We start from the raw sequence: 14,527 nt of genomic DNA on the forward strand, positions 1-14,527 counted from the left end.
ATGAGTTAATAAGGTTGTAGATGTGAATATCATCATTAGACCACAAAGTTTGGATTTTGGTCAGTGGGAGTTTTAAAAGTCAAAACTTTCCCTCAAACTCTTGATTTTTTGGGGGGGATGGTTATTTGCTTTGCTCAGGCTTCACGCTGTCGTCGCCGCTTTTCAACGAGACCATGTTATCTTACGCTGTGGTGGCATGGCCTCAGCCCTCCCAGAGCTATTTGTCCTTCATGGAGTTCGAGATGACCTTCAGCCCGTCGGCGCCCGAAGGCACGCTGCTGTACAGCGACGACGACGGCAGCGGCGACTTTCTGGCCATCAACCTGCGGGACGGATACGTGGAGTTCAGATTCGACTGCGGCTCGGGAGGAGCTGTTTTAAGGTATTCTTAACCGCTGGTATTCTGCACACATTGACTGCCATTGAGGGCAACAGATGTCCAATCCATTTGGTCTTGGAGGGCGAACAGTGAATTTTCACAGTGGAAATGGATTGGACTACAGCTGTCAAAGGCAAGTATCCACTGGAGTGACTTTGGTTTAATGATGTTGCTTCAGGAGTGAGGAGCAAATCGCTATGGACTCCTGGCATGAATTAAGGGTGTCCCGAACGGCAAAAAGTGGAATCTTGCAAGTAGACAACCAGAAGGCAGTAGAAGGGTTTGCTGAGGTACGTGCAGTTTGGACCACAGGGGGGCAACAAATTTCTCTGTATGATGAACTCAAGTCCAAGTATGGATGTGTGTGTGTGTGTGCACATACAGGGAGCGTTTACACAGATCAATTGCAGCTCAGCAATTTACATCGGTGGTGTACCTCAATATGACAAAACCAAGAGAACAGCGGGTGTCAGGAAACCCTTTACGGGGACCATTCAAAAGGTATTGATACGCAGTATCTAATATTTAAACCACACACACAACACACATACTATTAATAGTGAGATAATATGCCTTTTACTCAAAGATGAAACATGATAAAATTAAACAGCATACAAGAAACCACAAAATACACAATGGTGGCAGTAGGCGTTTTACCCATTTGAACTCGGAGGGGCTTGCAGGGAATGATTACTGCCAGCCTCTCTTAGTTTAAATAAATTGGGAGTCTGATCAGGGGTGAAAGTGGTCTAGAATTTCTTGCCGGAACTCCCCGACGTGTAGGTTGCCACGGAGCCAGAAATTTAATTTTTTTTTTTCTTTCATTTTTTATTTTTTGGGGAGGGGGGGACCTCTTAAACTACTGAAATGCAAAGAAAAGTGTTTTAGCGCAGTTATTTCAATAACACATAGAAAAACTGATTTTCATTCGAAATAGTATTTTTTTCAATGATTTGCAAAATAAAAAACAGCAATAACCCCAACCTCCATTTCCTAATTTTTATTTTCCCTCATTTCCTCACATACTGAATGCCAAATCTCAATTTTAACTACTTAAGAACATAGGATGTACATTAAAATTAAAATTAATGTAAACATTTACTTTTTTTTTTTTTTTAATAATAAAGATATAAGTAACATACATTCAGAAAAATAAGTACAAATGACTTATACTATGCATAGTGAAATGGAATATATTATGACGATCCAGCAAACATTTACTTTTTTAAATCATAAGGAAATGAATAAGTAGCCTAACATAAATGAACAAATTTAAGTCCAAAGTGCACATTGACAGCTAAGATGTTCTGAAACTCCCCATCAGAGCTAATAAAACTAAATATGATAAATAAGCCTCCTCAACTCTTTCGTTGCTCTTAAAGGTTTGATCCATTTTATGTTGCATTCACCTTTTTTGTTGCATCAATTCAACCTTTTTTCTTTTTTCCCCCCCGCTGTTCCAGAAAACGTGCATATTTGAACCAATCAGAGCTTACTATCTCTGCTGATCAGATGTCAGTATGTCAGCCAATTGAACGGATAAATGAGTCCAGGCGTTTTGCTTTGCTGTTTGCATTCGCACATTGACGTGACTCATCATCGTCAGACCCCGATAACTGCAGCAGCTGGGGAAACCTCCATGCCGTCCGTAGAATAGAATAAATTATAAATATTGGTGGAAACGGATTACGCTACACAAGCACTTTATTATGCTTGTTGTTCACACTTGTTTTATGCAAATCTGATGTTGGTAGATTGTTTTCTTCTTGGAGATGAAATGCATGTATGGCAGCTTAGCATTTTTTTTTTTTTACGTAGCGTTTTGACAGTTACCGTCATATTTTCGGAATCTAAGCACCGTGTACCGGAACAGCCTTCCGGCCCTGAATCTTATACCGGAACTGCGTTCCTGACCGCTCTGGCTCACTTTCACCCCTGCGCCTAATGCCGTCAATGGCACACACTGACCAAAGGGATATTGGAAAATACACCAAATAAGTTTAAAACAATAAAACCAGCTCTTTAAAACACCTAGCTTGTCCTCAACGATCGGACCATCCCCATCACGAGCAGCTCGGCGAGCGGTGTGAACGTCGCCAATTCGGAGCATCCTTGCGTGCAAAGCCCTTGCGCCAACGGCGGCACCTGCAGGCCCAAACGGGACAGCTACGAGTGCGACTGCCCTCTCGGCTACGACGGCCGCCACTGCCAGAAAGGTTAGTTTGGCGATGGCCATCAGTGGCACCAGGCATGTGCCGGTAAAGATTCTGACGGTTTGATAACCTTAAGCAAAAATATCACGGTTTCATGGTATCATGGTATTGCAATTACAGCTCTAAAATGTGTTATTTTGAGATATCTGAGTTTTTTTAAAAAATCCGTTAAACAGGATTTTTATTTTTCAAAACATATTAGCAAATTGGAACGTAAGTATAATGTCAAGTTAAAATAAATCAAAAATAACTGAAATATACTAAATAATATTAAAATAAATGCTCTCCTTTAGGAAAGCCTAAACCCAAAGCTACAACTCAACATTATTAACATTTGAACAAAAATAATTGAATTATTTTCCATAGAAAGCACATGTGTATGACGCGTATGATGTTTACGTTATACACACACTCTTCGTTGTTTTACCATCGCTAGACACACTAAACACGCTCGTGTTAACTCTTGTAGGAAACGTTCATGACAGTGTTTACTAACCTTTAATTTTGTATAAATGCAAAATGCCGTAAACATGTTTTACATGTCGGTTGGCCCTCCTCCTCTAAGCCGCGGCCGTCTGTAACTTTTCTGTAGCCAAAGTATTTCCATACCAGCGATTTCGTTTTCTTCGATGGGGGAAAAAAGATATGTATTTTCACCTCCTCCAGCTCCTCCTGTAGGAGACACTGAGCAACAACCGGTGGAGAAGGGTTAAACCTTGCAGCTGCAAGCGAGGGATTTTTCCCTGAATTTTTGGGACATTAATAATAGCCAATACCTTAGGGACGGTATGAAGAAAATTTTTAAAGTATTGAAACCGTGACGTTTTCATACCACGGTATACCTTGAAACCGGTAATCGGCACATGTCTAAGTGGCACCTCCGGAAATTTTTCATAGGTGGGGCCACTGAAAATCCTGGGTTGGCACACTGAAACTAAAAGCCATAATTTCAGGTTTTTATTATGTTGTTGCAGTAAAAACGACTGAAAAAACTCTCAGAAAGACTTAAGGACACGCCTACTGATATACTTTGGTGTATTGTGTTATATTTAATGTTACTAATGATTGTGTTATATTTAATGTTACTAATGATTTAATCATAGGTGAGTAGAGTAGCCAACATTTACTCAAATCAGAGTAGTGTTACTTCAAAATAATAATACTCAAGTAAAAGTAGTCGTCCAAAAAATGTACTCAAGTACAAGTAAAAAGTATCCAGTGAAAAGAATACTCAAGTAATGAGTAATATTGTGAGTAGCTGCTTACATTTTGTAATACCAAACAATACCATTGTTTTTAAACAATGGTATTGTTTTCTGAGCACAGTTATCTGTATGAACAGATGCTATAATGATACTGCACAATAACCCATTACATAACCACATTAAGTGAAAGAAAGAAAAAAAAAAAAAAAAAAAAAAGACAAATTGAATTCCGACAAGAGAAAAAAAAAATACATAAATGAAGCATCACTCGTCCAAAGAGTATGAATGCTCTCTGGTGGAGAAAATAGTTCCTAGTTTAAATAGTGAATACTTCCTTCATAATTACTATTATGAAATTAAAAGGATCATATCTCCGGTTATCCGTGGTCAATCGATGCAAAATAAAAACTGTGAGAGAGGTTAAAATCTGCGCTTTAGGGTGCTTTAAAGACACCACATGATTGAACAGGCTGGCGTGAACAAAGGACGGCAAGCTTGCGTCTGATTGGTATCATGGTGTCATGTGATTATTGTTGCGACGTCTCATTGGTGAAATTGGTAGAGCTACTATTGGCAACGCTGGCAAAAAAGATAAAATAAATATACCTAATATTTAGAATATGGAGGAAAAATGTAACGACTCTTGTGTAGCCCAAAGTAGCGGAGTAAGAGTAGTGTTTTTTTCTTCACAAATCTACTCAAGTAAAAGTAAAAAGTATAGCTTTAAAACTATAAAACTACTCTGAGTAGTCCATTTTTCTCAAAAAGTTACTCAAGTAAATGTAATGGAGTACTTGTAACGCGTTACAACCCACCTCTGGATTAGATGTGCATAGTTAATAACAGTCAATATTTTGAGTTCCACAACAATTCTGTTTTATTTGTTATGTATACGTATGTATATGTGTACCTGCTTAATATATATTAAGCATTAAGTGTACATTTAACACAGTGCTTCTCAATTATTTTCTGTCACGCCCCCCCAAGGAAGACGTAAATGTTTCGCGCCCCCCCCCAAACTCTCTGCCGCCACTGTAAATATCATTTGTCTATAAAATTACTATTATAAATACGCATCTGCCTAACATTGTTTCCTTTTTTTCTAATAAAGAGAAAAAGTAACATAGATCAACTTATAATAAAGTATAACTTTATTAACATTGTTTTGTTTGTAACAGAGAAGACTTGACGTGCATCAATTTGCCTGAATTTTTAAAAAAAAGTCACATCCAAACTGTAAAAAATACACTCAAGGTACATTTTTGACCATACAGAAAAATAAAACGTAATAAAATCAGTAAATAATAAATTAAAATTGATTAGAAACATTCACTCATGAGGACAATATGCCAAAAAATTTGACCGAAAAAACAAAACTGAATAAAAGAAGAAGAAAAAAAGAGTGTCCTTGGACAGGACAGCTTTTATTTTTGCGGCTCACAGTATTTACCTCCTTTGCAATGGTGTGGAGTTATTTTCCAATGAGCATGCTAACAATGCTCAGTGGATTACTGATATAACACTGACAAAGCAGGACAATTGTTGGCAATATTCGGCACGTTTTCACTGAAAAACAATCAAGCGGCTTATCAATGAGATTGGGGTCTAATGTCTTTAAGTGGCGTCTTAATTGATTTGGCTTCTGGCTGTCCGCTATAATTATTTTTAGACACAGTAAACAGTGGTCTTTCCTCATCACCCACTATATTAAAAGTCAAAGCTAAAAGGCAAACGGCTCGAAAAAAGCGCATTCTCGGTGGCCGAGGTAGAACCGTAGGTGAGGGCGGTCGTCGTGCCGATCCCAAGCCGAAAATGGCACTTCTTGGGCGGCGACGTGAGAACCGGACAAGACAGTGGGTCGCTGCGTGAGTGAGTCCGGTCGGAAAACGGCTTTCGAAAACGGCGGTGGCACACTGCTCATCATATCTGTTTTCTGTGTGTGCTGAGTGCTCTTCCTTAGTTCAAAAATACTGCGCGCACTCTGAAAATGAGAGCGCCAGTACCACCTACTGAGTGGATGTGCAAGTACACTTTATTCCAGTACGGCAAAAAAACAAAAAATGCATGTTCCCCGAGGTCACATGCGCCCCCCCTGGCATCGCTCTGCGCCCCCCCAGGGGGGCGCGCCCCACTATTTGAGAAGTACTGATTTAACAAAAGCAGGGTGGCCAGTGGAGTGACCAACAAATTTATGGGGGGGGCACCCCCTGGTGGCGCCTTTGATGGCCATGTTTTTTGGTTTTTGTCATTTGTTAAAAATTGCATTATTTAAATTATTGTATTTATTTCATACTACTGCATTTTATTTAGATTATTCCTGGTCAATTATTTCCTTAAAGTATACATTTCTTTTTATTGCATTTTTTAAACACACATTTTTAATTTCCAATGTTATCTCTTTATTTATTCCAAGTTGAAATCTGAAATGAATGTAAAATATTACTTGTAGTGACACTGACGGCATCGCTCGTACCTTCTGAAGTACTTTGTCCTGTCTCGATTTTTTTCCCCAGCCCTTTTGTCATGAAAGTCAATATGACATCATACAAAACGTGTTGATTTGTTGAACATGTTTATGCCTTTTTTCTTTTTCATTGCAGAATGTGGAAACTACTGCTTGAACAGTAAGTTTTTCTGAATCTCATTTTAGTTCATCCTCTACCTTCCATAGACATGTAAGACAGTAACTTGAGTATCGCATAAAGTTGCACATCGGTGCTGTCACTGAGTGTGCAGATGATCAAAAGTATGTGTTTTTCACCCTCGTCCCTCTCACAGCTGTGACAGAAGCTATCGAGATCCCGCAGTTCATGGGTCGCAGCTACCTCACCTATGACAACAGAGACATTCTCAAGAGGTTAGAAATCGGCCCCGATTGATCCTTTCATTGAGTTGATTTTCTTTCATAGGGTTTTCGCATCTTGGATTTTATTTTTTTCCACATGTTTTTAGTACGTTAGTGTTTTTACCTATTTGAATAGCAATTTAGATTAGCTAAAATTGTTATTAAGGTTTTGGCTACCATTTACGGTGATAGACGGACATGATGTGCTGTGAAATTCATCTGTTTTCACATTGCACATTACTACATTACTATTTTAACTAGGGGTGTAACGGTACACAAAAATCTTGGTTCGGTACGTACCCCGGTTTTGAGGTCAAGGTTCGGTTCATTTCCGGTACAGTAAGAAAACAAAATGCGAAATATAAATGTGTTAGTTGTTTATTACACACTTTTGTGCTTTCAACAATAGGAACATTAGCCTATACAAAGCTAGAATTCTGCTCAAAAAGTAGCGGGTATTTAAAGATAATAATCCAACAACACTTTGCCTTTCAGACCCCGCGTATTGGTCAGCTTTCTTTCTGAAAGAAAGAAGAAAAAAGAAGTCCAGTGCTAAAGAGAAAAGCAATCCTAATGACAAAGACTTTAACATGTATTTTATAAATGAAATGCCTCAATGAATCTTTTTTTTTTTTTTTTTTTTTTTTTTTGAACGGTTTTCAAAAGCTTTATTGGTGGATTTTCTCAAGTTAAAGCGCCACACAGAAATTAATCAATTTAGTTGTGTAAGCAGGATCTGTGTATTATTCTTATTATTTAATTTCAGGTGTTTTAGCTCATTTCCAATTTATTTTATTTAAATGGGCTATTATTTATTTTATTATGTGTTTATATTTTACAAATGTGATGTAGTATTCATTTATATTGTATATTTTATGTTGTATAACTTTAGTTCCTATGTGAATATTAGTTCCTACTTGTTTTGTTGTGGTAGAAGGGTTTTGTATTGAACACGGGGCCGTGTTGGTTATTATTATAGCAGAGAAAACAGCAGTAAATCAACAAAGACAAGTCAACTGTGCCCCGATCTACCACTCAAGAGATCTGATGGACTCAAAAAGTGGGTTACGATTGCATATTAGTTTGAAAATCGACCGGATCCACCGTATTTTTACATGAGTGACTACCGGTAGCAGTATTGACGCAGGAGGGTCGCATCTCGCGTCAAATAATAAACTCTGCCGTTTTTTTTTTCCGCGTGCGTCGTGTTGAGTCACTTCTGGGACGTGTCTAACACGCGCATTGTGCATTGGCTGATTGACTTTAACGTCCGCGTTTCACTGCGTTCTCTCGGCGGCCACGTTGTCGCGCCGTTGACGTTTCTGGGTTATATACTGTCCCACCGTGTTGGTCCTCATTATAGTAGAGAAGACGGAGTACCATAATTTCCGGATTACAAGCCGCTACTTTTTTTCCCTCATTTTGAATCCTGCGGCGTATCCAATGATGCGGCCAATTTATCAATTTTTCTAACGACCGCCAGGAGCGCTAGAGCATAAAATGTAAGCGTAAGACACGTGCAATATATATGTCGAGGAAGACGCTAGTGTGCACTCTTACCCGTATCTTAATTTTGTGCTTTGTGCACGAATAAAAGTAGCAGACCCTCATCGTTCGTTGTGCATTAGTAAAATTAGCATACCCGCATGATGGAAAATGCTAGAAGGAATGGATATGACGTGCCGAGTTGAATTGAAGGCTTGGATGGCCAGCGGCGTCAGATCGTTTACAAAAGTGGCCGTATGCGAAGAGCAACTTTTGCAAAAGTCTGACAGCGTGGAGCAGCATGAAAAAAATCCACCATCACCAGCGGGTTTCCAAAAGCCGGTCTGCTGCGTGACGAAGAGGACGACACACGCTTATGAGTGAGCTTGAGGAGTCAGCTAAGTGCCGTGTTGCTGGCGCTGTTTGGAAAGAAAATTTAAGGTATTGTAACGATGACAAAGAGTAACCCGCTAAGTTAGGTTGCAATTCTTTATTTTGGAAACTCGTCGAACAACACACGACTGCTGCCTCTAGCAGCTGACGCGCACACACAGACACACCCGCAACAACAGCACGTCTCTTGCTCTTCTGCACCTCCCTTACCTGTAAGTCACGCGCTATATCATAACCCGATTCGTGAAAGTATGGTATTAAAACTTAGAAAACTGTGTATTCCTTTATAAATATTTCAGTTTACTATGAGGGCACACGCGGCTTATAGGCAGGAGAGGCTTATCTGTGTACAGAATGCTTTTTTCTTTAAAAATGTACTGGGTGAGGCTTGTAATCAGGGGCGCTCAATAGTCCGGATTTTACGGTAAATATAATCTACGCAAAGAAACTGTAACCCGATCGTCTCACAGCCTCGAAAAGTAAGGGCTACATTACGTCAGAAACTCGTTCGGTACGCCTCCGTTCCGAACCGATCACCCCGTACTGAAACGGTTCCATACAAATACATGTACCGTTACACCCTTAATGTTAACTTATTAGTATGTAATTCATCATCGTCATTTATTCATTGTGAAGTTTACGTTAAGTTGTGCCCAGCTGGTGTGCACAAATATGTTGTTTGTGTGGAAGACTGTCAGGTTGGAGGAACAACGTGTTCATGCGCTTTAAGAGTAATGGCGGGGATGGTCTGCTGCTGTGGCGAGGAGACACACCCATGAGAGCCAACAGTGACTTCCTCTCCTTGGGCCTGCAGGGCGGAGCACTCATCTTCAGGTGGTGATACTCATGAAGTCCAGCTAGCATCCTACGTAACTGTTATCACGTTGTTGTTTGCTTGTAGTTACAACCTGGGCAGCGGTGTGGCAAACATTGCGGTCAACGGAACTTTCACTGATGGGAAGTGGCACAGAGTCAAAGCCGTCAGGTGAAACAGCAGAGTTATTATTTATATACATGTTCATCATATAACACGTCTGAAACATCGAAGTATAAAATGATCACTTTTTTTTTAGCAGTTTCAATCAAAACGTTTTAAATATGAATTAAATTGACTTTTTTCCTCTCAATATTGCGATTTGGTTTCCCCCAAATGTAAAATGTTTTCGATAAATAAATGTATATTAATGAAATACAATGTTTAAAATCAAATGTTTATCTTCATAAATTCATGACTGTCTTTAAAAATAATTGTAACTTTTCCTATTAATGGAATTCCTTGTATGACTTCATTGGAATAGATTTTCTGAGGTTTTTTTTGTTTAAATTTGTAAAAGTTACATTCTTTTCAATTACTAGTTTTACCTCCTTTTGAAGTCTCATTAATCAAAACTACAGGTGGTCCCCGGTTTACGAACGAGTTCCATTCCTACGCTGGCGACGTAATCCGAATTTCCGCGCAAGTCGGAATTAACCGTTTAAGTACCCTTTAAGCGGAAATGTGAAGTAAGGTTGGCCAACCATGTTTTTGAATAATATCAATGGCTAAACAGTTATAAGAATATTTTCGTTATTTTTTTTAACGCAACCCTTTCAGATTCTTTGTTTAACCCATAGCAACGCCCTTGACAACAAAAATGCTTTTCTTCGGCAACCTTCGGAAATTACGTCACACCGGGAAGTGCGAGGGAAGTCCGCCATAAAACAGTATTGTTTGTTGCATTGCTTCTCGGTAAGATGCCACGGCGGTGTGTGGCGATGTTTTGTTCTCACTCAAACAAAAAGTTGTATGAGTGGCCAAAGGATAGCAGGGCACATAAATGGACACTTTCGTTCTAACGAAGCGAATGAATTTCACGCCATCATCGAGTAGTGTTCTCTGCTGCAAACACTTCGAAGATGCCTGCTTCCTTAACCGGTCTGCTTATAATCAAGGATTTGCCAAAAAGTAAGTGTGATTTTTGGATAGATGACTGATGACTTTGTCAAAGCAGAGCTGCCAACTGTTGTGGAATGAACAGTATAAGCTAGCGACGTTAGCCGAAAGTTAACTCGTGGCAATCCCCGATCATAGTTGTTGTTGCGTTCGCTAGGTTAAGCGTGTTTAAATTGTGTGTCATCTACGATCTTGTCCGAAAGGGTTAATCCACTGTCAATTGTGAAAGGGGTGTGGATATGCATATAAGCGGGTCGGCGTCGCGGTAATTCACGGTCACGTTGCCATAAGAGACACACACCGCCGGTGAGTTTGTGCACATTTATTTGTATTTGTATTATGTATTTCCACCTTCATGCTTCAAGCATTGCATTGTATTTGTACGGTTCGGCCTTTCTTTCATGGTGATCGCTTGATAGCCTTCTAGTTTGTGTTTTACGTTCGAGAGCCGCTGACAGGTGACAACAACAAGCGTGTTGCTTTTAATGTCTGGCAGCGAATCGGCGAGCGCGCAGGTCACGCAGTGAATCATGGGAAATGTAGTCTCAGGACAACACTGAAGTGGTACATTGTAATCTTTTCGCTTGTGTGAAAAAACTACATTTCCTCACGCCATTAGACGCCACTTTTTCCCGAGAGCCCCCAGCTTTGTTGTACTGTTAGCTCCATGTGTTAATAAAGAAACAAAGTTGTCAGCACGTCGTGTGTTCGATACGTTTGTAAACAAAAAGCTCATAACAAGACACTATGCATGATCCGTTTAAGAGACGCTGGAGTAGTTGGAGGCAAGGAGGAGATGAGCGAGAAGCAAAACTTCACGGTCGAATGTGGCGGCAGTCCGCTATTATTTTGTTTTCTTATTGTTGCCACAATAAAGTGGAGAAATCCATCAACGACTCATCTCTTTCTTTCCCCCCAACGTTTTTATATTATTATTTTATATGCACGAGAGCTGCCGGATCTGCCAAAATGAACATGAAGTCTGATTATTATTATTTTTTTTAACAATGTCATCAGACAGACAAAAACATAAATTTACGTGCAAATGCCTGCATCTTCAAATCATGAAAATAATAACAGCCTATATCTTACCAATCTTGTAATCTCGATGGTTCTTGTATCTATTCCATTTCAGGTAGTCTAGGCACATTGTTTGCATCCTGATTAGCGTCTGGCTAATACATGTTAGGTCCAACATAAAATTCCAACCTCCTCTTCTTCCTCCAACTCTTCAAAAACTTGGATCTCCTCCCTTGCGCTCGATCTATCGCTTATATCGCTGTTTGAATCATTGTTTGAAGGGCTTTGTATGGTGGCCGTAAATATGGAGCTGCCATCGCTGTTCCCGGTGTGACGTATCACTTCCAGGTTCGTCCCCTTTTAGGCTCGAACTTCGGAAACGCGATTATTTTGTCAAATATACAACATATAAATTATTTTTTCATGCTTTATTTGTTGGACAATGTTTAATTACTTTAATTGTGACCCTATTTGGCATGTTATGAAATTATTTCACATTTCTGCTTTAAGCTCAAAATTACTATACAAAAACATGTATTATACGTCATATTGACGTAGTAAAATAAAGTAAAAAATTAGATCCATAGATTGATTTTGCAGTTATAATTTTGTCAACACACTGCTTACTTCACCTGCACTTCATGTTCTTCTGTCTAAATCGGAAGTTCAGAGCAGAAATTATCAAAGATGGCGCCTCCCCCATGTTTCGCTCAGTAAACTTGTCTATAATGAAATACCAGATATGCATAGCAATTAGAGATCCACTATTTAGATTTCAATAAAAACAAATTAAATGACAAATAACATACTGTACATCATCAATACTGAGAGTTGGCGGACAAGACGCTGTTTCACGACTTAAAAAAAAAAAAAAAAACCTGACTGGAGACTAAACGACGAGTCACAATTACGTGAGTCGGGTACTTTGTAACTCGGGGACTAACATTATATGTACTTTTGTAGAAATTATTTTTTTCAAATAGTAAATGATGGCTTTATTGATAGCCTTTTTTCCACGCATAAGGGATGGTCAGTCTGGCAAGTTGACCGTGGATGACTACGGTGCCAAAACGGGTCGCTCGCCAGGCAAGATGAGGCAACTCAACATAAACGGACCGTTATACATTGGTAAGTAACGTCTCACATATTCATTCAGATATGAACAATCTTGGTAACCTCATCTCTTTGGCTGCATGCATGTTAGGAGGCATGAAGGAGATCGCTTTGCACACCAACCGGCAGTACATGGGGGGCCTGCTGGGCTGTGTGTCGCACTTCACGCTGTCCACCGATTTCCACGTGGCGCTGGTGGAGGACGCCGCCGATGGCAAGAACATCAACACTTGCTCCAACTAGGCCCAACTTGGCGATCGTTTTGGAACCTGTTCGGTCGCCGAAAAACTGGAAGCATTGCATGTCACGCTGAAGATAACGAGTAAAAAACTCACCCGGGTCTTCGCGAGGACTTTTTTTAATGGGATGATTCCAAGCACATCTCTATTTTTCTACTCCAAATCCTCATTTGATTGCCGGAAGGAGCAACCAATCTGCGGGATTGAGCGTTATGTGTTTGTTTTTCAATGGCCTAACATAGAGCAGCTAGCGGAGATCAAGTTCTTTGTAGTGGATTTTGTTGGGCCTTTAGGGACTTTCTCTCACTTTTCAAGTCATCCTCTTGTGTTGTTCTTGTGCTTGTGTAGGCAAAATTCAGAGTTGGACAAAGTGCAGCTCATAGTGACGTTTGTGTCTTTTTAACTTCTACTAGTTTACACAGTGATGTTTTCATACAGAGAAATGCTTCCTGGTTCCTGTTCATGTTCACAGAAGCTTGCTGCTGCTGCTGTGAAAAATTCATAAGGTGCAATTGTAATCTTCCCCTAAAGGCCAACGAAAATTTAGGATTTATCAGTCATGGTTTAAGGTCAGCCAGGCTCTACCTCTAATAGAATGGCTCTGAGTTTATAGGGCACAGTCAGAACTGCACAAGGATAAAATGAAATTTAAAATTGGCAAGAGTTGGAATAGCAAGTCAGGACCAAGGGCACTATTAGGAGGTCAGACAGCCTTGCAAACATTCTGAAAGAAAAAAAAAAACAGTAATGGTTCAAGTTCTGTTCCTGCTCACAGTCATTTGTTTTCATTGGGTCGAGTTTGGGTGCAATCGTAATAGCCTCATTGGTCAATCCAAGCTAATAGCTCATTTAGGCATTCACGGTCATATGGCTGACAGGAAGAGGATCATGCATCATGGGTCAACAGAGTGGCTCAGTAGGGGACAGTTCTAAATGCAGAGGTGGGTAGAGTAGCAAAACATTTTACTCAAATAAGAGAAGCGTTATTTCCAAATAATATCTTCCAAATGTCTTCCAAAAAGTGTACTCAAGTACAAGTAAAAAGCATTTGATGAAGAGAATACTCAAGTAATGAGTAACATTGTGATTAACTGGTTAAGATGTTTGATTTTTTTTTTTTTTTTAAATAATGGTGTTTTTTTCTCAGCACAAACTTATCTATATGAAGTTATTATTATATTGTACTATAACATACTACATACAGAGCCCATAAGGTGACATGGAAGAAGAAGGGGAAAAAAAAGTTGTCGTTAAAAAAAAAAAAAAAAAAAAAAACAGCACTCCTAAAGGGACACAGATTTCTTATTTGTCAAAGCAAAGCAAAAAAAAACAACAACAAAAAAACATTAAAAAAAATTCAAAGCAAAAAAAAAATTTTTTTTACATCGAAGAAAGAAAAAAAAAGTTAACATCCCCCCAAAAAAATCTTCGATGTTGAAAATTTTTGCTTCGATGTTTAAAAAAATTAATTAAAAAAAAAAAAGTTAACATCCAAAAAAAAAACAAATCTTCGATGTAGAAAATGTTTGCTTCAATGTTAGCTTTTTTTTTTTTTTTTTTTTTTTTTTTTTTTTTTTTAAACTTCCGTGTCATTTTTTGGGGGGGCTTTTTTTAGAAAAGAAATACAAAAATAAAACAAAAAACAAAAAAAAACAAAACGAAACATATAATTCCGGCGAGAGACAAAAAGACAGAAATTAAG

The 14,527-nt window shown here is 39.0% G+C and overlaps 1 protein-coding gene across 2 annotated transcripts in view; it reads left to right on the forward strand.

The window, feature by feature from the left end:
* Window positions 1–14,316, forward strand: part of LOC130913382 (pikachurin) — a 98,821-nt gene extending 84,505 nt beyond the window's left edge. For both annotated transcript variants that reach the window (XM_057831964.1, XM_057831965.1), the window contains 10 exons: window positions 139–382; window positions 558–669; window positions 764–880; window positions 2,415–2,595; window positions 6,398–6,421; window positions 6,576–6,654; window positions 9,211–9,354; window positions 9,422–9,505; window positions 12,498–12,601; window positions 12,678–14,316. In XM_057831964.1, the coding sequence (XP_057687947.1) occupies window positions 139–382; window positions 558–669; window positions 764–880; window positions 2,415–2,595; window positions 6,398–6,421; window positions 6,576–6,654; window positions 9,211–9,354; window positions 9,422–9,505; window positions 12,498–12,601; window positions 12,678–12,829 (1,241 nt within the window). In that variant the 3' untranslated portion in view covers window positions 12,830–14,316. The remainder of the gene's footprint in view (window positions 1–138; window positions 383–557; window positions 670–763; window positions 881–2,414; window positions 2,596–6,397; window positions 6,422–6,575; window positions 6,655–9,210; window positions 9,355–9,421; window positions 9,506–12,497; window positions 12,602–12,677) is intronic.
* Window positions 14,317–14,527: the final 211 nt, after the last annotated feature.

The sequence above is a fragment of the Corythoichthys intestinalis genome, chromosome 3, assembly GCF_030265065.1.
Source record: "Corythoichthys intestinalis isolate RoL2023-P3 chromosome 3, ASM3026506v1, whole genome shotgun sequence".
NCBI lineage: Eukaryota > Metazoa > Chordata > Actinopteri > Syngnathiformes > Syngnathidae > Corythoichthys > Corythoichthys intestinalis.